This window comes from Copadichromis virginalis, linkage group LG16 (genome assembly GCF_057382275.1).
Source record: "Copadichromis virginalis isolate Kocher_CV1m ecotype Utaka linkage group LG16, C_Virginalis_male_GT1.1, whole genome shotgun sequence".
NCBI classification, from domain to species: Eukaryota; Metazoa; Chordata; class Actinopteri; order Cichliformes; family Cichlidae; genus Copadichromis; species Copadichromis virginalis.
In genome coordinates, this window is record NC_140633.1 from 17,968,017 (window position 1) to 17,992,540 (window position 24,524).

General features: G+C 43.3%; 1 protein-coding gene across 1 annotated transcript in view; it reads right to left on the reverse strand.

Annotated features, from left to right (window-relative positions):
- The window catches only part of dachd (dachshund d), a 93,138-nt gene that overhangs the window by 28,915 nt on the left and 39,699 nt on the right, over nucleotides 1–24,524 (reverse strand). The window contains exons 2-3 of the mRNA XM_085435670.1: nucleotides 17,551–17,666; nucleotides 11,011–11,163 (exon numbers count right to left, since the gene is read on the reverse strand). Of these exons, the coding sequence (XP_085291796.1) occupies nucleotides 11,011–11,163; nucleotides 17,551–17,666 (269 nt within the window). The remainder of the gene's footprint in view (nucleotides 1–11,010; nucleotides 11,164–17,550; nucleotides 17,667–24,524) is intronic.

The window sequence follows — 24,524 nt, forward strand, 5'->3', positions numbered from 1 at the left end:
CTCATTTAAATGAAAGGACTATGAATAATTGCAACAACTTTTTTTACGTAGGTAACAATAAACAGAGATTTTTGCTTCTTTTTTTGTCCTTTTCAAAAACCAGAATGAAGAGACTCATTAATCGCTGTGATATTGTGAAGATATTCCAGTGGGCAAACTGTTAGAAACATATTTGTCAGTTTTCTGTTTATCTCTGAAATAGAAGTTCAGACCTGATGAGAGGTGAATTCCCACAAGCCCCCCTCCCAACCACCACCTCTCTCTTTCCTGAAGGGCAGACAATGCATTTGGAGTAATTTACCTGAAGTAAGCCTGAGGGACTTGCAAAGGTGAACTCCTATTTACCATCATTAAAACTACAAATCACTTAATACCAATATAAACAGCTCAGCTATTATGTCGTGCAGTGCTTGGGAGTTCACGCATGGATAAGCAAAGATCTGAATCGCGGAGGATGAATTGAATGAATTAAAACAGCCCTTGGTAGCAACATGATTAAAAACCTGTTACATCAGAATCAAACCTCACGGCTAATGGCAGGTTTGTTACTTATTAAAAAAAAAGATTTGAAGAAAAGTGGGAAAAAATGGATTGATTGACTGTTGAACGATTTAAAAAAATGATTAAAACGCCAGCAGTGATTTATTTTGGTGATTTGTGCCGCAGTTAATCCTCATCGACACAGAACTTCAGCCTTTTTGGCCATCTAACCCTACGGAGAAAAATAAGAGGAGAGGAGCTAAGCCATTGTCATTGAAAATGGGATGAGAAAGCAGCCGGGCCCCTTACCCTTAACTCTGTTGTGGACAGATTTCCCCTGACAAAAATTAAACTAGCTCCTACTTGGCACTTTATTATCTCTTCAACTGAATGATTTATTGTTTGTGGAGCGAAAGAACCAAAGAGAGGGGGAAGATTACATTTCCAGCCAAAGCTCAGGCCTGATCTCGTTTTTTACTCCCTCTGTCCAGGAAAAAAGCTCCCGACAAACAATAATGTCAGCTGTAATTGATCGGAGGTCGCTGGCTGGGCCTGCAGTAAAAGCGCACTATTTAAGCGACAATCGGCCCCGCGCTCTTCAGACGCTGGCTAATGAAGCTGTCTGTCTGGGCTATTTACCTTCTCTTAAATGGAAGGGGAGAGATGTACTGTAAGAGACAGGGCTGGAGAGGATCTGCCTCTCACTCCCGTGAAATAGGACCTGCACATGCCTCAGGAATGTATAATTGGTTGGCGCAGCCAAAGCTGGGGATCCGGTGCTAATTAAATGACTTGTTTAAAGCCTATCTGTCTTTGTTTGGGAGGCTCTGGGCTTCAGAACAATGCATTGTAAATGCTGTTGTCAAACAAACATTCCTGGTTATCCTTTGATTTGAATTGAACAAGACAAAGGGCTGATTTGCTCACTGCTAAGCCTTTGGTTTTCATGGTGTTGAGATATTTTTTCCTTCCCTCTTCTGATCTGTCAAACTGAACAGGGCCATTCCAGTCAAAGCTGCTAAATGGACTGACTCAGTGCACAATCCATACGCAGCTCGCCGCCGCAAAAACAATCTCCGTTTTCCCTCTTAATTGCGCTTGTAAAAATGCCCCCATGTTGTGTATGCATTTCTCCGACAAAGGTAAAGACGGTGGCGCGCACAAGGAGAGTCTTTGTTGTGGTCGTATCAAGGATTTGCACACTGGTCCCAAAAGGAAATGAATGGCTCATGAAAAAGTGTCTGTCACGCGGCGAGACATTTAGAGGTCTCCATAGCACTAATCAGCTAGTCGTCTTTACTATAACTGTTAATCTCCCTTTTTAAAAAAGGGGGGGAAAAGGAAGTCCTGCCACGGAGGAGGTGGACCGGGGGGGGGTGTGTATGCATCAGATCAAACATAAGACACGGCCTCCATAAATAAGTCGTCTAGAATTGTGGTGCCACTTTAGACTACACAAGTGCATGCTTCCATGTGCTTGCTAGTCCCACATTCATATACACACAGGCAAACAAGAAAACACACACACACAGATGGCAGGTTCAGTCAAGGCTGGTGAGTCCTGTTTCTCATTAAAATGGGGGGAGAGGGGAAGGTTTCGAGCTTTGATGTAGCCACCCACAGCCCTTCAGTGTCATTGAATGAAACTTTGAAGCTTTTTGTGTTTACGTAGTTAATGCTGATAATAAAGCAAACATCTTGTCTTTGTTAAATACCTGCTGTCCACTCACGTATGCCTACACACACGCACGCACACTGCAAACGGGGACATAAAACGAATACATCTTGCAGCAACAAAGAGAGGTAAACATGAAAACACACGGCCGCACGCTCAGACAATGATGCAGTATGGATAATTGTGTAAAGTTACGCGCCGGCGCAAAGCCAGCCGAACATATAAACACATGCGGGAAAGAAAAATGCTTTACATTCCAAGAGCTGTAACGATTGGATGAATAACAAGCTATTAACGCATCAGCAGACAAAATACGCTCGACGTGCCAAGGCAAAGACGCGCAACTGAGGTGGGCATAGACTTTTTGATGAACTAAATCACGAAATGTAACAAAAAAAAAAAGAAAGAAAACATGATAAGAAAACATTTCTGCTTTCATGAGGTAACATAATTGCTTTCCAAACCCAAACCGCTGGAGTGTAACATGTGGTAGAAATTATCAAGGAGACAGACAGAGGTGTTTGTCCATTAAGCGCATAAAAATCTAAGGCAGGCAACTTTTATAGGATAATTTAAATCCTCGGCTCTAATAGTGCGCATTCCTTATGAAAATTGGAAGATCAATCATCTCCGTGACAGATCTGTTGTGGAAGAAGTTCTCGCTATCTTTTAGGTGGTGGTGGTGGGGGGTGCTGAACACGTTTCGCCACCGCCCCACCTGTGCTACCCCCCCTTCCCATTTTAGCTGTCTATTTGTCTCTTTGCTGAAAATGTTAACGAACAGGGCAATAATCAAGCCATATGCTTGCATGTGGCAAATCTCATTACAGTAAATGACCTTTACCAACCAATGCCAACATCCTTGTGCTTGATAACACAGAGCGTGCGGGGCGGGCGACACAATGGTGGGTTTTAGTTTACGCAGTCATGCGCGGGAGTATGTGTGTGTGTGTGCAGTTGGCCAAGACAGCCAGGCCTTCAGGACACATTAGGACACGGGAGGCATTCACTAATTTGGGTCGGAACCAGGCTCACTTCACATTTGCCACACGTCACTCCGAGGATCGCCGCGGAATCGGCGCAGGAGCTCCGACGCTGGATCACTCACAATAAGCGGTGGCACGGAAAGTGCTGCGAGCAGAAGAGGAGAGGCGAAGGAGAGGAGAGATATTACTAGCAGCTGTTACTACTGCGGCTGCAATATATTCAAGCCCAATCAATAAAGCTCCTACAGACAGTGACACCCAAGCAGACAGAGGAATCATTTTCATCTGATACTTAGCAAAGGCTCCCCCTTTTAAAAAGATTGCTTTCAGTCAATGACAACCAGTTGTCATTTGACTAAGGCTCCTGAAATGAAATATATTGACGAGTGTTATCAATCACGACCCACTCTGCCATCATATCAATTTAGCCGGGATGGGGGTTGAGGGGTGGATGGTGGTGGTGGTAGGGAGGGATCGGTTTGCATGTGGTCATCGGATCATCTGTTTTAATTACAAAATTAGCATCACTACCTCCTGCGCTCTCACTTCCTCCATGACAAGCACCTCTCGAGAGAGAAAATCAGTAACGCTCAACCGTTGTCAGCGCGAGGTTTCCTTGAAATGCAGTTCAGTGTGGACTTTAACTGAGGCAGAGGACAACATGTTAAAATATACATAGATATATATTTGTTTGATTATTTGTCTGGAGATTCTAAATATCATTTATCAAGAAACGCCTTCCTTTGTTTGTTCACCCTCTGAAGGGCGTGCTGATTGTGAAATTCCTTTACGTTGTTTGAACTTGCTCACGCGCTCCGTCTTTATCTTGGTCCCAGAGGAGAGGCTTTGTGATGGTGAAGATGTCTGGGCTCAGGAAGGCTGATAGCTCTATTTGGATGAGGGTTCCCATATCATAATTGAGAGAAGAAGAAGAAGAAAAAGGGGGGAAAAAAGTGCTTTTGCGGAACACGACCAACTTTCTTTTCTGTCACGAAACGCTTTTGAATCCTTCCCGGGCAATGCTACATTTTTACAGTGCAATCACAGTTAAAAGAGAACGCCATTTCGCTGTTGTCATCACCGCGCTGCCATTACTGTTATTGTGTACACACAGTAATATCATTACTCTATGCTAATGTTTCCTCTTAGACATAATCACGGGGAAATGAGAGCGCATGATATCCAGCCTCTAACGCTGCGCCATCTTAACTGTGCATGTGAAAACGGCTCCGCATCCGACGCAATCACACACCACGTATATTTCACATTGCGCCGACCTGCGAAAGCTCATCATCACCGAAAGGTTGAATGTCATTTATTACACGTATCACATTTACAGCAAGTGACATTGTCTTTTCAAATTGTGTTGATCTCTTCACTTTCAAAGGTCAGCCCCTTCCCTGGCTAAATTCAACCTGACAGAGAATAGTGAGGAGGGGACAGCCGAACACATGCATCACCCCGGCATCAAAGCGCTCCAAATTAATCTATCCAATTAATGAGGAATGAGGCCTAATGTTGATGAGGGATGACAACTCGACTGGTCAGTTGTTTTTTTATAGCTCTGCTCCTGCTATTGTGAGCTAACCGCAAGAGACAATCAAACAAATATGTCCATGACGGTTTGTCGAGTGCCGCCGCCTCTTCCTCTCCGTAGCGCCGCAACTCCGCTGCCACTCAAAGATGATAGAACTTGATATGGATCATTACGGAAATAATGTTTAATCAATTCCCCCTGTTATTGTAATCTATTTCTGCCGTTGTCTGCGTTTGTGTGTTTTGTAGCTACATCGGTGCGCCTCACAATTTCCCAATCATGCATATTCAAGTGTTACGCTGATGCTTAACAGCCGACGCAACCGGAATTAGAACGAGGACATTAGACTTCATTAAAAAGAGAAATGATTATCAGGTTTATCTTTTGAAATGTCTATTAAAATGTGTGTGTCGTTCTTCACTTATCTGTCACCTGGCTCCCATGAGCCTGGCAGCCTAATAGAGAGATGGTGAGGGCCAAAGCCCAAGAGAGCGACGGAGACCCATCAAGCTCTTCACTCAGACTGGAAGGCTGCCTGTCTGCTCTGCCACTCTCTGTCTCGCTCACTTACCACCACTAGCCCCCGTTTGCCCAACGCTGGCAGGTCAAAGAAATCCTGTTTTGTCTGGAGAAGGACCCTTGATATAAGAAGATGGGGAGAAAACCCAAATAAAATGTTGAATTGCATAAATTAGTCAAGACAATAACCTGCCGCTGTAAAAAGAGGTGTTATGATATGTTCGTGAAATGAATTCCATTCAGCCTATGGCTACAATCTAGTCTCTCCAAAGAGCTTTGGCTGACAAAGGCTCCCACAAGAGAGCTAGAGAGGAAGATGGATGAAGTTGCCCCTAGACACTCATATCAGGTCAGTATGTGCTTTATCCCCTAATGGTTAAGGTTAGGATTGAGTAGGGGGTGATACTAGATCTGAGCCTGAGGGCCACTGTTCTAGAGGAGAGGTGCAGGAAGTTGCCACCATCCTCCATCATGGCCCACATTCAGCTGCGCTGGGCCACCAGCACTAATGCAGCTAGCAGGTTGGAGCGCGTAGTTAGCTAGTTGGACGTGTCCTTCCACCCAGAGAGCTTTATTATTAGAAAGGACATAAACAGACTAATTAAATCGCAGCAGTGGAGCTGGGCTGACAGCTGGCACAGAGAATGTGACCAAACAGATCCCTATCAAAGTGCAAGAGCAGTGTCTCTCTATATGGGTCCTGCTTTTGTGTGCGTGGCTTTGTCTGTGTGTGCTGACACGCATGCCTGTATGTCCAGTAAATATACGCCCGGGTGCACGTCACCTCTACCCATTTTAGCCCCGTGTTCGGCTCACATTCGACGACTATCATTTCTCCACTCACACGCGCTGTCATCTTAATGTCTTATTTAGCGGCTTATCGCAAAGCACACTGACTCTCTTATATGTTCCAAAATTGCACAAATGCTATCCAACAGAGCAGTGAACACTCCAGTAATTAGTGCATGGTCTCAAGCCTGACTCCACTCAGCTCTGCAACATGGCCAAGCACGGACCCCATATAGAGAGGAGTCTAGTTATGCATTGATCTCAGAAAATTAAGGCTAACTGCCCCAGACTGCGGCGTCTTGATGTACCTTCTGGATGAGCAGTGTACTATACTTTGTGTTGTTTGTGGCGTAAACACGGTGATTTTTTTTTTCTCACTCGCCACGCTTTAAAATAAATACATGCTAAATAATTAATGACCCCGCCCACCCTAAAAGGTAAAACCACTGATGATGAGAAAATATGGCCTTAACAAGTCAATAATGGCGAGTGCAACAAGAACAGCCTAATCAATGCGGCTGCAACGTTTGCAAACAAGGACTTGAATTATAACGCCAATAATTGATCCCTTCCATTTTTTTCTCCCCACCCCCTTTCCCCTTCATGTGATGTCATTGTTTATTGATTGCTTCTCGCCCGTGAGGGATGATGGGAAGTTTCGGAGTTTGTTTTTTGCTGCGACTTTTGCCCCTCCCACCTCCCCTCCCACATCCAAATACACCACCCACCAACCCACCCTTCCTCCATTTGAAATTTGCAAGCTGTAGCACCAGCTTAACCAAAAAGGATTAAGTCCCATACCCAACTGAGAACACAGATAATGCTCAGTAATTGGTAAAAAATGAAGATGAATGGGACAGCTAGATAAGGACCAATTAGCTGCTGGGAGTGTACAGCTGTGGTCTCCTCACAGAGCGCTCTCAGGGGCCAAGGCCCCCTCTTCCTCGCTCTCTCTCTCACACACACACATACGCACGCAGGCACACGCGCGCGCACGCATGCAAACATGCAAGCGTGAGGGTAGGGCTTGCAGAAATTAGCCTGATGACCCTGGAAAGAGAGAATGATGCTTCCTCATCATCTCACCCAGAACCTCTTTCCCTCAACTCCTCACTCAGTCAGGCAAGACTCCAGGTACCTGTCACCACCCATCCAAACTTCAGACTAGCATGAGGCTTTCCACTCCCCCACCCGCCCCTGTTGGGCGCAGGCAGCCTGGACCGAAGCCACAGATGTTGAGACAAAGGCTTTTCAGGTTTTCATGCATCGCTCCTTTTAAAGCTTCGCTGCGATGTTACAGTGCGGACTCGGAAGAGTTTTTTTTTTTTTTTTTTGGTAGATTATGTTAGCAGTGACAGTTGTGTCTTCTCCTTCTACCGCCGCGCTGTTGTTTAGCCGGCATGTCGTGGCATCATCTGGCTGATGACAGTGGAATTCCCATATCTAATTACAAACAGGATTTCAGCTCCATTAGAGTTGTGTGGTGAGGAGTCAGATGAGTGGCAGGGCAGCACCCAGTGGCCAAAGAGAGACAGAGGGTGAAAGACAGAGAAGTAAGTGAGACAGAGAAAAGAGGACAAAGGGTGAAACCCCTGCCTTATCGTCTCAACCTGATTTTTTGTTGGTTCTTTTTGAAGCTCCGAGAAACACTTTTTTCCCCCCTTCTGTAACTGGAAAAAAAACAAACCCAATTCCTTCTCTTGGAATTGGCAGGTGTTTGTTAGTGGGCAGCTGACAATATTTTTTCTCCCAGTAATGAAGGTTGTGGCTGGGGTCAATGCACTGGGAGGGAATGACAGGCTGTTTATCCCCCTCAAGGCCAAGCGCCACACGTGTTTTGCTTGGTCTGTGATCTGTAATTGTGGCATTTCCTGAGAGGCGCAGGAACAATCCACATTGTGCTTTGAGAGCTCTCCCTCTGCCCAACTAAAGAGTGCGAGGGAAAATCAAAGAAAGACCCCACACACGCACACACACACACACACACACACACCATCCTGCCTCTCTTTACATTTTGATGTCATTCCATCTCCGTATCTTTTTTACCCTTCTCTCCTGCCTCCCCTTCTTCATACATATCTATTTCCTTCTCTCCATCTCTCACTCAGGATGTTTGGTTATTTTGGCAGAGAGTTGAACTGGCTGTTTTTTTCCTTATAATTAATAACATTGATGCAAACAGGAAGGTCTAATTGTGATGAATATTTAATGTGAGGGAGAAACATTAGCCTGTTCAATTTACATCAACACAAAGACAGCGGCGGGCAATCCAACTCTACAAACAGTACAGAGTGTCCTTCACTGGCTGGCTCTGCTGTGCTTTGCTTTAAGCGCTTCACAATACAAGAACTGCTTCAGACAAACACTGAGATGAGGCACCTGTATTCTGTATTTTAGCCCGAGGAGGCTTTTTTTCTTTTTCGTTTCCCCTCCACGGGTTGATGTAGTGGCTCTTTTCTGATTAAATGGATCTATGTCCTTAGTGGTATTATCAGAAGGATGCTCATTATCATATCAATTCCTATCGTGGATGGTAACATAATTTGTGTAAGTAAACACATCCGTTTGTGTGGGTCTTAGTTTAAGCCGGTTGATTATAAAACGCCAGTCCATTTCCTCAGAGCAGCTGTGGTCTGAGTCTGTTTTAAAAACAGCATGAAGTCATTCCCCAGTCAGCACTCTGAACAACAGTCAGTCCAGTCCCAACAAAAGCCCCAGCCAAATGCATTTCCCCCTCTGCTACATCAGTCAACTGATTTATACGTCTCGATAGCTATTGGATAATAGGCTCAAGTGCTGGATATATTAGGAATTCGCACTTCAAAAAAAAAAGAAAGCAAAAAAAAAAAAAAAAAAAGCTCATAAATCAAACCCGAGCGAGCCACTTTATGGAATCTGAAGTAAAATCTGTAATCAGGCTTCCTTGTTAAGTCTCGCAACTGTGGAATCCCAAAATGCCTTCATTAAAAATAAAACATGTGAAGCAAAGTCTGGGGCTAGATGAAGAAGACAACATGCTGCTAGCTTGTGTTTCATGGCTCTGCAGTGCAGAGCGGGCCATATATCTCCAGCGTATTATCAGGATGACTCCTGCTGGCCACCCTGTCACAGGAGAGTGCTTGATATAAACAAGAGATTGCTGCGACACCCAGTAATCAATATTAGGATGGTTTCAGTACCAAACATCATTTGTCTCTGCGACCATTCCTTTGACCAAACGAAGCATTAATTCAAATCATAAATCTGAGCTGATTTAAATCCGAGGAGAGTGAGGGAGAGAGAGGGGCCCCTGTCTGACTGCCTGCCCCTAATGATTTATTTTCTACATTTCTGCGAGCGAGAGATTTGTCCATACTCACTGACAGGTCACCTTCAAACGCCAGTGGCAGACTGTTCATCACCATGCAGACGAGCATCTCATCGCTGCGAGTAAATATTAAAGGAAAAGAATCCAATTGATTGTGGATGGGCCGAGAGGCGTCACTGCCATATATTTCACTCAGAGAGCTAATGCTGTGGCCCATGCACCCACACCTAGAACTGCTCCCCCTTGCCAGAATTATGATTCTACTGGGAGCCTGTGTGGCTGGCTGTGGGCTCAAGGTTACAATTTAAATTGTAAAAAGATAAAACAGTTTCTTATTAGCTCCATTGCCACAGCCTTGCTGTTAGTACTCACATTTATCTTTATTTCCGTGACCTCGCAGGCTCGTATTCTCTCTCTCTCTTTTTTTTTTTTTTTACACACTCCATTCTCTCGGAGTGATGACCTCACACTTTATGCATTTCGCATTGTTAAATCTGCTTAGAAACACATCCTGTTTTCATCTCGCACGCCACAAGCTCCATGGTGTCAAGTATTATTGTCGAAATGTGTTCAGGAGTCAAGCCATTTATTACAGTAAGTGAATCAAAACCTCAATTTAGCAGGCAAAGCTACGGGGATTACACTTGGTTTATAATTCGGAACGGGCTCATGAATCCGCGCTAACATACATTATCATTCTCTTTAATACACTAAGTGCTCGTGTGTGATATTGCAAAAAATCCTTCTGCATTTTAGGGCTAATAATTAATTGAAATGGCACATAGTGAAAAACCAGAGCTCTCACAGCAATTCAATTAGACCTTGTTAAAAGCTGATAGCTTTGGGAAACTGTGTTCACAGTTTCACTTAGCTATTAGGAGTTGTTTTTTTTTTCTTTCAACATAAAACACTTTCGGAAAAACATGACTTACATTACTAAAGCGGGCATTCCCAGTGCATACAAAATAACTAAAATCAATAGTTTATTGCTTTATAAACTTTGAGAAGGCAGCAGCACAGTGGAAAGAGCATCTCATGAAAGAACACTGTGCGAGTCTTCGGTTTAAGGCAAGCTGTGTGTCTGTGTGTGCCTCTGTGTGCGTATAACCTTTTTATTACTTTTGACAAAGCTCCATTGACACAAAGAACAGTGTGTCTGCTTTAATGACGAGGTGTAGAAACGACCTTCTTCTTTGACATATTTCAGTCTAAACCTGCTCTGGAATTATTGTTATTTTGGACTTTTTAGCCTCGGCTGGAAAGAAAGGAGGCAGGATACATGTAAAGAGAGAATGAAGGGTTTGATTGCCAGCATTGTTTTTTTGCCTGCTGGGGTACCTTTGGAACAATGCATGGAACCGCATAAGCTTTCACTCTTGCAAATCAAAGCAAATTTGCTCAAACTTACTGACAACCCTGACAAAAATGGAACTTGTTTAATAACCAGTCTGCATTTTTCCCCCTAATGTGTTGATTCTCGTTTTATACGGCCGAGGATTGAGATGTGTATAATACCCTGCCTCTCTGGACATTTTCTGTCTAATTTTTTAAACAGATAATTGTGCAGTCTTGGAACAGTTATGAGTTCTTTGAGCGTGTGCTGAAACGGTGGCAAGTGTGCAGGTCTTCGCATGTGTTTGTGTGCGGCTTGCATTTTTTTCCCACTAATGCGAGATGTATTTGTGACAGTGTGTGCGTGTATGAAGGGTATCCTCACCGACACTGGAGCTGAGGTCTCCATTCTCTCCGTCGACCCCGTGGTGGTTGGCGTTGCCGTGGTAGCTGCTCATTGCCTCCAGCTTGATCTTCTTGACCTTCATGGCCTCTGCGATGGCTGCGTTGGCAGCTGCTGCCGCCGCTGCTGTCAGGCCTGGAGAGAAGAGGCAGAGGAGACAGTGCGCTTACAGACCGCTACATGTCTGCTGTGGCTGAGCCACTGCACCTGCGAAACCTTTCAAAAAGCCTCCTTGGCAAATAAAAAAATGAAGGAAAAAGAAAACAGAGGGCAGACTTTTGAAATAATAAAACAATGAATAATTTTATACACTATGGGGAATAAGCTCCTGCGAGATCACGACTTTGTTTTTCATCTTCTGACAGGGGATATCTTCACAGCGGGTTATCATGCTGATGAGATGGATCCCCGTGTGTGTGGCAGCATATGATTTTTATGAATGTTTCAGAGACTCTGGCATTCCTCGCCGCTCTGTATTGATGTATTTGTACCTTGATGGAAAAAGATGCAGTCAAGATAACAGCGCATGATGCAAGCACTTTGTGTGTACAGCTTATAATAGTGAATGAGGAATAGTGATGCAGTGTGACACAGCGACGGGGGATGGGGGGGGCAGGCATTAAACATTAAGTAAAGCGGGTTAAAGTGAACAGACATAGGGGCTGAGCTGCGTCTTCTGAATCTTATTGTGGAGGGTACTTCAGTGATACCGTCTAATGCATTCATCAGAGCTAATCGACCTGAATAATACCTCACAGTGCTGCTCGTGTTTCTTACAGCAATACATTGTCGTGCCTCATAATAAGAGGGCTCTTCTCACTGTCAAGGCGAGTCATCGGGCACAATGGAATCCTATAGACAGACCAGCAAGTTTAATAGTTAGAGGGCCATGAGTGAAAATTAACTAAGGAATGAAGAAGGAGGCAATATGTGAACTTTTGTATCATCTCTTATTTCAAAATGTTCTGTGGTCTGCAGAAGTACGAAACTGATGAGGCAACAGGTCAAAAGTGGCAATGAGCTTGGCTCAAATATACTCAAATATTCATACTGGTTTTTTGTACGGAGATGATATGGGTTATTTAGTAGGCTTCTCAAGAGAGAACCAGTCAACCAGTTGTGGTAGATGGCTGCCCCTCTGTGAGCCTTGTTCTGCCTGAGGTTCCTTCCTGTTTTTTCCTTCCCACTGTCACCAAGTGCTGGCTCATAGAGGCTCATCTGATTGTTGGGGTTTCTCTGTATTATTGTAGAGTCTTTACCTTGCAATATACAGCTCTTTCAGAGGTGACTGTTGTTGTGATTTGGCGCTAAATAAATAAACCTGGACTGAATTGAACTGAACTGAATTTGAATGTATTTGAGAATTTTACATGGATTTACTTGAGGCCAAAGTTAGCTGCTTCGTTAAACTACATGAATACTGACACCACTGAATCCCCTCTGTGATCTCAAAATACATCCCGAAATAGCAAGTTTAGACGTGGTCATCCACTTTAATGAAAATGAACTTGATGTGATTGACATAGTAGGTCTAATATTACAGCCATACATATGCTGAGCACACTGCAGAGATCATAAAGCACTGGTCTGTCATTGTGGTAGTTCCAGGGTTCTGGTGTATTGAACGTGACTGAAATCTTTATTCATGAGGCTGGTCTCAAACAGCAGGGACAGATAGTGCTAAAGCTCCTCTAGGCTTGGCGTGTCTCAGGAGAGTCCCACGACTCTTCTCGCCAGCCCCAGCAACAAAATCAAAGATGCATGGCGAGAAAAAGATATGTACCTATTACTGGAATCACTCATATCCACAATACGGTATATCACCTGCCCTTTCACTGGGTGCTGCTTGTACTTGATATGCAGGTTTGCCTTACGTTTGACGCAGAACAAAGCGGCGTCTCCGTTTATCATCGCTAAGCTGTCACGTCTCCGTGATGGGACTCAAAGCAGCTATTAGCCATGCATTTGAGGGGAGACACAAGTACAAGGAGAGGTAGAAATCAAACACGTGGCTCTAATAGATACATGCCAGCACATGCAAGCGCTAACAGACACACACACACACTGACAAACACGCACACAAGAGCATACCGGCCTGGACACCCTTTCCTCTCATCCCCAGCTGATAGGCAGATGGTGAGAGTCACTCTGAGCCTCTGACATGGAGGTGCATATAATTTAAAGCCTTGTTTGCATCTTAAAATACATCAGTACCATATTGACGTACAGTATACATCATGTCAGCGAGGGCCCTCTCGTTTGCAGTGGGCCCTGGCTGCTGTTCCATATGCATAGGCTGGGCAGGAGGAGGGGGAAAACAGCCATTGCCTCATAAGAAGGTGATACTTCTCCACATAATGAATGTGGCCTCTGCCCAGTCTGAAGGTCAGCCTTCATTTGTGTATAATGGGCAAGAGTCAACTGTTTTCCAAATGAGACGTATGCAGAACAGACTGCCGAGTAAATATTGAAATCACCTCTGGGCTGTTTGTGTGATAAATTCCCCCCACAAATCAGGTGCTGCTAAAATGAGTGCAGCAATGGAGCTTTCTGATGCTCTCTAACTTGTAGGAATACGGTGGTTTATTGCACTGCAGCCTATCTGTCCTCAACACATATATATAATATAATTTTTTTTCTTTAGTCGACTAAACTGTAGAGCCACTAAAGCAAAACGGAAACGGAAAGTAGGAGGTGATGAGTTTTGATCAAACGTTTAGCGAGAAAATAAAGGCTAGGAAATTGATTCGTACCATTGTGAAACGGATGAAATGATCACTTTTCCATTTTTCATTTATCATTCGCCCGCAACATCCACCCCTGTCTTTGACTAAGTGACACACTCCATAAATCGAAATCTTTGTTCTGATAATTGCTTCATTTCGCCAGATCAATTGTCATATCCACACAACGCACACCTCAATACAGCGCGTGTAATAAGGAAGCCAGGGAGATGTTGGCGCCCAACAACAAGTCTATTAAGCCACTAGAAGTCTAAACGTCAACAGGACCAATCCCACTCGGTGCTAATCTGCATTCATTACTATGCAAACAAAACAATCCAGCCTCATATAGTCCTTCAAAGTCACCTTTAGATTCAGACACTTTTCTCATATAGACGCGCCGGCGAGTCCGAATCCTCCAGAGCACAAAACTAACAGCGCATCACGGTCGCATGTTGAGAGTCACACCAGCAAGGAAACAGAAAGGGGGGGAACATTTCAACAAATAGAGAATAGCATGGTACTGTCACATGGGGAGCACAAAACAGCAAATAACAGAGACAAGGTCTGATGGTAGCCCTTGGAGCAGCTGTCATATTAAATAATAATGAAGGATCTATTAATATGCAAAGGAAGCAGCAGCCGACTGGCTTAACGCTGTCATGCCTCTGCATATTGTCAGGATCTTCATCATTAATTAACATGCTAGCTGCCCCATACCTGCGCCAATGTCAGAACATTCTTACAACAAACACCCCAATGCCTGTGCCCTCCGCAACTAACTCTTATAATTAAATTAAAATCAGATTAACTTCACATCAGTACACAAAAGACCGACTTTTACGACTTTCTCTTGCAGTGATTGCAACTCCCCCCCTCTCAAAAAAAAAAAAAACCCCAAACAAAAAACAAGAGCTCATCTGCTGTGTTTCTGTTCTCCTCTCTGTTAGGGACTGCACCATGGGCAACAATGAAAACGGGCAAGCAGGATAAATAGGGAAGAGACACTCCATGTCAATGAGCATGGCCGCCTAATTTTATGCATGGACTGGTGGCAGCACAGCAATGACAAACTGGGGATGGGAACAACGCGACTCTTAGGTACACTAAACCACTTGAACTGTGCTATCCACATCATGACAAATTTAGTATCAATTACAGAGCGTGCTAACCTTATGACAAGCGGCGGACTCAAAGAGGAGGGGCAGAGGCACAAAGAACTGACACTAAATTACCTGGCGCATACTGGATCTATTTTAAAGCAGCTTGAAGTGGCGATGGATTAGATGATCCTCTCTGCAGCAGGGGATGACGTGCTAATTGTACACTGAAAGAGGATAAATATTACTGTATGTTTCCACTTACAGCACTCGTGAGAAGAAGAAGCAACTCTCTGTGTCGCTCTTAAAGCGAGGCAATGCCAGGAGGCATTAGGAAATATTGTTGTTGGGGTTTTTTTTTTTATCAGCAAAGTACAGGATGCACCTCGGTAAGATGTAGGTGACATTCATTTCTCTAATGGTAAATGCAGTACTCTTGCGTTATTCAAAAGATTGAAGCCATATCCAGGACATAAATGAATTATATTGAAGCTGCTGCTTAAGTAGTGGCCAGAGTGTGAGTGGAGGCCACCTCTCCACTTTAAAGGAGATGTCATCTCAGTGTGGTGTCAGTCCACAGCAAATAATCCGATTTGGGGGCCAATCTGCCTGTAATGCATCAGCAACTGGAAAGGCTCCAGCGTAAACCCCTGCCCCACACCCCCTTCCTCGGGGCATGAAGTATGCACACGTTCAGGCACTCACACAGACACACGTGTGCCTTCACACATGTCCTTAAGTGTAAAACTAAGCACTAACTCAGCACATTAAAACGTCCATTTCTAAATGGAACTGGTGTATGTTAACAATGGGTCTCACATCCACTCTCTGGTCCTGATGAGTGAAGACGACATTTGTTCTCATGCACTTCTCACATGTGACCGATACAGCCACCGAACTTAAATCTATGACCTTAAGTCTGACGCTTCAAAAGAGCTGCGCCAAAAAAAAAAGAAGGAAAAAAAGAAATAAAATAAAAGGGAAAACTGTAAAACGGTTAAGTAAGTGCCTGTCATGCTGCTCTTTAAAGCTGGGAGATGAGATAATTGAACAACTTCCTGCTTCGATCTCAAGATGAAACTTTTTTGCCAGTTTGAGCAATAGTTAACCACTATTACCATATTTGTTAATGCTGCTTATCTCCTTGGAACATCAGCAGAGGGATGACATGTTACTGTGAACCAAACACTGTGCGCTCTTCATCCGCAGCCCAAATGAAAAAGGGCGCAGCTATTTTGTGGGCGGCTCGAAGAATTGGTGAAGCCTCGGGAAGAGCTGTCGGCCCGTATTCTGTCTTTCTGTGCAGGCGCTAACTCATCTGAAAAATGAACTAATGTGACATGACACGATGGTGTAACTATTTAAGACAGTCTCTCAATGTCGTTTTTTATCATCAATCAGAACATTTGGACATGACAGGGAGATCAATTAGTCGCCTACTTAGATGCTAACTTATGTGTGGTCAATTATACTTAATTACTAATCTGTCAAAGTCTGTAACTTCCTTGACGTTTAATGCTTAATACTATCATCAAAACAATAAATGGTTTAATTACGACACAGAAACTGGTGCAAAAAGTTCCATCTCGCCACAGTTAGGAAGCTTAAGGCAGTTATGAGAAGACCAAAAAAAAGAAAACCTCAATTACTTTATCGCTGCCCCCTGAATACCCTGACTAAATGTCAAGATCATAGAGTCCCTCTGGGCTTAAAGGGGATGATATCAAAAGGCTTTTCTGTTGCTTTATGTTCCACTAAATAACATGGGTCTTTCTCATCATTGTCCCTCTCTGTGTTCACTTCAGCCTTTAAGTTTGCCTTCTATACTGCTGCGCAGATAGCCAGTGACCTCATCCTGTTCCCACAGTTCAAGGCACTGGCCTGCACTGAACCGGCACCCGCGTTTAGTAGTGAATTTCAAAGTGGGTGGCTCTTAAACGAATACGAAAACAAACAGAATTAAAATGTGTTCAGTGGGATCATTAAAAGTGTTCAAGTTCACTATGGAAAATCTGCTGCGGTGCTTTATCTCTTTGCAAAAGTGCAAAAAAAAAATGAATAGTCGGTTAAATAGAATGCACAAAGCTCCTTTCGACAGCGTAATATCATTAAAGACGTATCACTAAGGAGAGCAGAATATGCAAAGCAGAGCACTTACAGCCACCAACATCAAAGCAGTCACAATGAAGCCAGCCACAAATAGAACAAAAGCATTAGTTGCAATAAGACTTGGCCCGGGGGTAAGTTAGGGCACAAACGGTTGTTGTTGATTCTTGTGGCGATAAGCTTGCTTTAGCATCACCACTGCCTATGTACATATACCAGTGGAGTGGATTTAATCGCACTAATTAGAATGCACTCAAGGCAAAATGCAACATCTACTGGAATAATCTGAGAGAAAAGATCTCCACTCCAATCTATTCTCCTCCTCTTTGTTTCCGGCGAGGGGGGGAGGGGGGGGGGGGGGGTGGACAGCAGAGGATCTGTTTTTGGTAAACGAGTGAGCGGCTGGTGTCTGGTGGTTGGATGCATGTGTCACTTTGGACTGGTTGCCATTTCGAGGACAAGCTGCGGGGAGGCCACTCGTGGGGAGGCTGAGCGTGCATGTGCATGCGTGCGCTTGTGTGTGTGGAAGAGACCTAGACAGAGGGAATCAGAGCCTTAGCAACAGTGACAGAGAGATACAGACCAAACCATACCTGTGGGCGGGATCATGCCGGGGGACATGAGGCCGGGGACTGAGTGGGGCATGATGTGGGGGTTCTCCGGTGATGTCACACTCTGGGTTCTCTTCGGAGGCCGGCCGGGTCTGGAGCTGAAACACCGGGCAGAAAGAGGGAAGAAGTCGGGTGAGAAATGAGGAGGAGGGGCCGTGTGGGTAGTGCTGGTCTGGTGCTTTGTGGTGGTGGCGGTGGTGGGGGAGTGTTAACATTTGGAGCACTCCAGAATGCAATTCCATTCCAAAGGGCTAACATGTACTGTAAATAAATTTCTTTTCAAGGACAGTTGCTTTCTGCAGCTCAACATAATAGACTTCCATAACTAATTAGATTACACGGTGAATTCATTTCCTTTATTGAAGATCAACCACTTTTTGATGCATAATTCATAACCCGTACCTCGTTACCTGTTCCTCCATATTAATATCCCCACACTATTTGAATTGCCTCGTTTGCATATGCTAAAATCCAGCGCGCGGCCCTCGGCCTGGAAATTACATGTTAACTTGTTATAATTATTGCAGTCAGGCCACTATTGATTTATGAGACTTTTAAAAACCAAATATGTGTAGTTCTGGTAATGAATGATATTTTAAGGTTCTTCAGGAAATTAAAAGGCAATGGCTGCCTTAGGAAATGTTCTGCTTGCTTGATTTAATGCGTGCCTTAGCTGGAAGGTGGTGTGACAGAGTGATTCAGACCTGTTGGACGGTTCTGATGGGGGAGTTTTATTACACCAAACGAGGGGCACAGATCCAGCCGTGATAAATGACTGTGCCACCTTACTGTGGAGGAGAAAAGGCCTTCAAAGCAGATACACCCCTGACTTTCCACACATCTTACTCATTCACTTATTAATACAGCTTCGAGTTTCAATCAATACCTACTTTGCTGGCTTATAGTTACAAAGAAAAGCCTACAGGCTGAAAAAAACAACAACACAATGAGCATGTAATGGGCCGAGATTCTATAGAGGTATATTCTTTATGAACAAGGGGCTGGATGTCTCAGCTGAAGATGAATTATGGTGACGTGACACAGGTGACATATTGGCCTCATACATTATTTCACATACAATAGTCCATTTCAAGCTTTACCGGGATACCGAGCGCTCTCTATCAAGAAGTGAGTTTGACTCGTTTTTAAAACACCAAAAGGTTTCCAGAGTGTTCTGAAACTACAGGAGAAAAGCTGGATGGATAGTGATATGTATATATCAGTTTTATATACATTTTTTTTTTTCTTTTGAGGTACGAGACATTTCTTTGTTCATTCATCTCCTGCAGGTAAAGTTAGTTCACACTTAAACAGTCATAATTAATATGAAGACTGAATTACACCATTTTTTTTAAAAAGAAAAAAAAAGGTGTTTGCAAGAACAATCTAGATTCAATCAATGTAACAATAATGTCTTTCTCTAGACTTTATCAAGCACTAGGCTGTTTGTGTTACAGTACATTTCACTGTATTTCCCAAAGGCGGTATCTGTAGAATGACGCAGTGTGTTTTAGTTCAGACGCCAGTCGAAATTTATTCAGCCATATCTTGCGAGGTTTATTTACCTCACTCCTGCTAATAGAGTGCACTCACTCTATCTGTCTGAATGTGCTGACTCTCTCATATAGTGGCGCTGGAGGTTTTAGGACTAAAAGCAGACCTTCACCCAACTGTGTCCCTTTGGAGGGGAAGTACGAGAGTGATAGAAAGAAGTAACAAGAGGGAGAGCGAGCGGCAGAAAGCGAGAGGAGGGAACGGGAGAAAAGAGGGAGGTGGAAAGAGAAACGAGTGCCCGCTCAACCTAGGAACGTCTGGAAACGTAATTCCTATTTCTATAGAAGAACCTCTTTGATCTTATGAGAGGGAGAGATCGCAGACAGTTTTGCTGTCATCACTTTCACTTGTACTCTGGCTGAATTATTTATGAAAGACCTCAATAGAGGGTATGTGATGGGTAAAAGGCTTTTTACTAACAATACTAAAAGCAAAAGGACCCTCAAATGGACAAAAAAAATGTCACATCAACCTTAGATCATGTCAAAGGATGTGAACTCGGGTACAAAGGCCCAGTTAAGTAAAGGTAATGTTTGGATAGGCTGCGAGAGATTCTGTCCCGTGTGTTTAAAGGGATAGCATTTCATCTACAGCCTGCACACAAATAACACCAGCGAGCCATGAAAGCAATACACCAGCTGAAAATGGAGCTTTGAACTGAGGAACCTCCGAGCAACAGGAAAGCCTCTCAGAAAATTAATGCTACTGTCTCCTTTCCTTATGGCTTAGTAGACGTCTACATTTGCAGAAATGGCAAACACTTTATTAAAGAGGGGGTGAAGTGGCTCCTCTGCTCAACGTTTCCAAAGACTGCACGTGTATAATGTTCCCGAACGATTTGCGCCACATTTTCCCAGGCATACGGATCTGTGATGGTCAGAACCATCCAGGCTAATAAGCCGGGTCCAGGGAGGAACTCAACCTGGCCTCAAACAAAAGAGCCAGGCTATTTATCAAGCAGCAGATGCTGATTCCCTAAATAGCCTGGCACAGAAACAGCTCCAAACTAGGCCATTATTGCAGAAAAAAAGATAGCACAACTGGATTTATGATTGGAATTTGTGTACCTTTGCTACATTTCTTATCCGCTGTTGTCTTTTCTAATCTTTTATTTTTAAATTTTCTCTCTCTCTCTCTGCTTAAAAAAATCGAAACGTTTCAGGAAATAAGAGCCTCTGAGTTCCAAATTGGGGCTTGTTTGGACAACTTTATTTCTGTTCTAGAGGTCAATCATGAAAGAATTTTATTTCATGCTTTATTTATATTTATGGTTAAGATATTCAGACCCCCTTATATCTCTCTGGCTTCAATTAAGGAAGCAAAATAGGCCCCACCAGCTTTGGGCTGGGGCCACAAATATGTTACACATCTATTCTCTCCCTTTTTCTTGTTTTGCTGCTATGGTGAAAAGAAAATACTGGTGAACTTTCCCTGAACCAGACTTCCTTTAATGGCCCGGCCGTGTGTTGACCCAGCAGAGTCGGCTGGAACCTGATACTATCCAACACACTACGCTGCGCAGGCAATCAGATTACACGGGGCCCAACAATACACTCCACACGAGTCCAATTTCAGCACTACAATGCAATAAAAGCACAATAATTAAATTCACGTTCTCACCCCGTTTACAGGAAGCCAACACGGGGTGATAGGTATAATAAGAGGCATAATATCGAATGAGATATCAGGATGCTTTTTGATCTCACGGCAAAATTCTGACATCTCGCCATCAGTCTCGTTTCTGATAACGGAAGCAGTGACTGAGATCTTATTACCCAGAACGCTGTTAATGCAGTGATTACGATCTGTTATAAATCAATTGAAACCACAAATGTAATGTTTAGCCCAAGTGAGCACACTCCCTTAGTGGATTCAGTTACACACAGAAGTCATCCGCTCCTCCCATCTTCGGATATCTTTAGGAATTCAACCTGATTATGTCAATAGTGGCTCGAGTTTGCAGAGAAAGAGCATAATATTATTTCCTGGTGGTTATGATTGAGCCATTAACCTTTTATCGCAGTCTTTTGTTTGACGTTTCTAAAAGCTAAGGATGAAGATATTTATTCCATTTCCGCCCGGTTGGCCAAAACAAGCGAGTGAATCATTCGTCTGGGGCTTGTGTAAACAAAAGGCCTCTCCAGGTCTCTGCCAATCAGGTCTTATAAAATATTAACCCAATGTCATTGCCCTTTTAAAATCTCTCACCTAGAATTCCCTAATTGTTCCTTTTCTTTATCTCTCCAGTGCAGAGAGTAAATAAATTAACAAAATAGCTTTTATCGCCCTGAGTAACCTTTTAACTGAAGGATTATCTGGGGTTTATTTTTCATTTCTCTCACAGCGATAGCAGAGCATGCCCCATTGATTGGTTTGCTGGGGTGGTGACCAGCCATGAAAACAAGGTCTTATTGATAAAACAAAGCAGTTTCTTACCTTTTAAGTGCCAGGTCAGGCAGAAATTCAGACGCCCTGAACCCATCAGGGGCCTGAATATGCTGAGTGCATTGGTTTTTTTGGAGGTTTGTTTTGTTTTGTTTTAATTCAGTTCATCAAATGGTTTAAAAATATGCGCACAACTCCCCTGAGAGGTTAACTATGTTTTTAAAAAAAGATAGGAATAACATGTCTGTGCTGTCTTACTGCCAATTTAAAATCCCCACAGGTCAGATAACATTGTTGTCTGGGAAAAAAATAGTGCGATGCTTAACTTTAATTTGAGAAATGAGTTGTGTTAAAAAAAACTTGGTCTGCTGGACAAGAGAAGTGTAATGCTAGCAAACGCAGAAGGAACAGGAAGTTGTGCTCTTTAATTTTACATTTGTTTGTTGATTAAACTTTAAGAGTAATAAAGAATTTTACATTTGCTCATCGAAATCACTGTTTGAGCAAAAGTGTCGACCGTTCTCTCAAACCGAGTATCTCTGGGTGAATAAGCAGCGTAGCATTTCTCGAGATTTTCTCAAAATCTACAATCAAATTAGCTGAGAATCGAGCGTGCGTGTATCAAAGAAAGCGTAGCAACTTGACAAAATGAAAACCAGCGAGAATGACAGGGCTATATGTTGCTTTCAACAAAACGGGGAAAAAGAAGGAAAAAAAAAAAGATGATTTATATTTCTTGCTGACCTTGGCAGTCTATTCGTTGTGATGATCATAATCTCAGAGTCACCGTGTGATACATGGGAATGCATTCGCTCATCCATCTTTTTCATGCATCCATCTATCCTTACCCTCATCTTGTATCTGTATTTGCATTGAACCTATTCTTGGATTATCTCAATCAGCTTCCCCCTTGCACCTGTCAAACAACGCCTCGCACAGGTAGCCACACGGCACTTATCTGATCTAGATAGCTGGATTACAGCGAGTTTGAGTGCGAGCAGAGAGAAGAGGAAAGAGAAAAAAAAAGGAAAGAAAAACAGACTTTTATTTATTAGGGTTAGGAACAGCTGCATCCGCCTGCAAACTGTGAACCTTTGTTACGGAACAATATATCACAGATCAAATGGTGTGAAATCAAAGGCGGGAGAGAGTTAGCATCAATCCCACTAAAACCCCTTTTAAAGTGCTGTCTGTGCTCTGATCCCTGTGTGGACTAATGTGCGGGGTTGAGATCAGTGGTAGTTGGGAGAGTGGGTGCCTTCCTGATGCCTTTGTCTGGGCTCAGGCCTGATTAGGACCACGCTGGGTGAGACGATCGCAGAGTCTGACGGTACGGGGGAACTCTGAGCCGGTTTTGCTCCTTCCGCTGTCCTCGAGCCCGTGCAATGAAACAAGCAGACTTTGAGAGAAGACCGATGTTACAGCAGCTATAAAGAGCTTAGTCCTGTAATCGCTCTCTATTAGAGCCGTTTGAAGCCTTTCGGTTGTGAAACCGAATCTAAAAAAAGATCTGAAATGCGATAAACTGCTGATTATTCCCATGCATCATTAATGTTAAAAGCTGATTTCATAATTGTACGTCCCATAACTACAGAGTCTAAGATTGCTTAGCACCACATGAACAGACTCTGATAATGAGTAAGCAGACTTCCTACATCACGGGAACTGATGAGGAAAGCCTAATTGGTTGACTTTTCCATGCCTAATGGATGATTCTCTTAATTAAAAAGATACTGTACCAAATGTTAGAAATCAGATAGCGCTTAAAGTAAATGCAGTTAATCAAATGTATGAGAATGAGCAGTTCCAGGAAAGCCTAAATGAGATTGGTAGATATGATTTGGCTCCAATATTTATTAATTGCAAGTGCCTTTGGTTAGCAAAACAGAACAGGTCTTATCTTCAAACTGCTAGGAAATTTCATCTAACCACTCTCACTGATCTCTCTTTTTCATGAACTGCGATGCATATGAAACAAGTCTTCAAAACAAGGCTTTTAAAACTTACCCAGTCAGGGTGCCTTTGAGGATATTTAATTAAAATCTAATCCTGCATTCATTAAGGCTCACATAAATTAAGCTGTCATTCATAAGATTTATGGATTCTCATTTGCATATTGCATACAATTCATCAATTACTCAAGTATGAAAGGAGCGCATTTCCCTTGGAGCTGCCTGCTAGCCTGCCAACATTTGAAATGAGAGAAAGAGCACGACTGTCAGGCATTCACTGCAAACTTTTCCCCACAATGTCTGTGCACTGATTAATCTCATTTTCTAGGCATCCCTTACAAGATTGTACACAGTCCAGCTGCACTTTTCAATTATTTCTCCTGTCCTCTCAACTAACTTTGAAAGCAGGATGGGCTAAATGTGGACTGGAGGCTACTTTGGTCTTTATGTATATAACATGTCTTTTTGCCATGGTAATCATAAATTAGAGAGAGGGGTTTTAAAGATCCTAATGGAAAGGAAATGTAGTAATTTTATTGCAAATCCCATCAGGCAAATATTCTGCATGCTATAATAGCATATTTCCTGTCACATTTAGAGAAGAATACATCCAGCAGGCATTCTGACAGAGGGAGAAAGCTCAAGAAAAAACAAAAAAAGATAGAGGGGGAGGGTGGACCAATGAGAAAGAGAGTTGCAGTGAGAAAACAAAAGGGGGGGGGGGGGATCTTAGTGCTAAACACATAAAAACTCCCTTTTTGGACATGAGGCTATGGGAAACGCAGTATGGAGTAAGTGCTTAAACCAAGCGGAGCGTGAACGCATCTAAGATAAAAGGTCAGGCAAACACAAACAGGCCACTCACGAGGACGAATGGAATTAATTGACTCATTAATATGCATGGCTAATAAAGCTCAAAATCCTAAAACAAAAATCATTGTCAACCATTCCCTTTTAATGGCTCTTATTTTCAGCTTGAGAAGAGCTAGTCTACAGGGTGTATCAATCTTAGGAGGGGTGGAGTTCCTCCACCAAACAGGCTTGGGGTAACCTCGTTGTTGTATG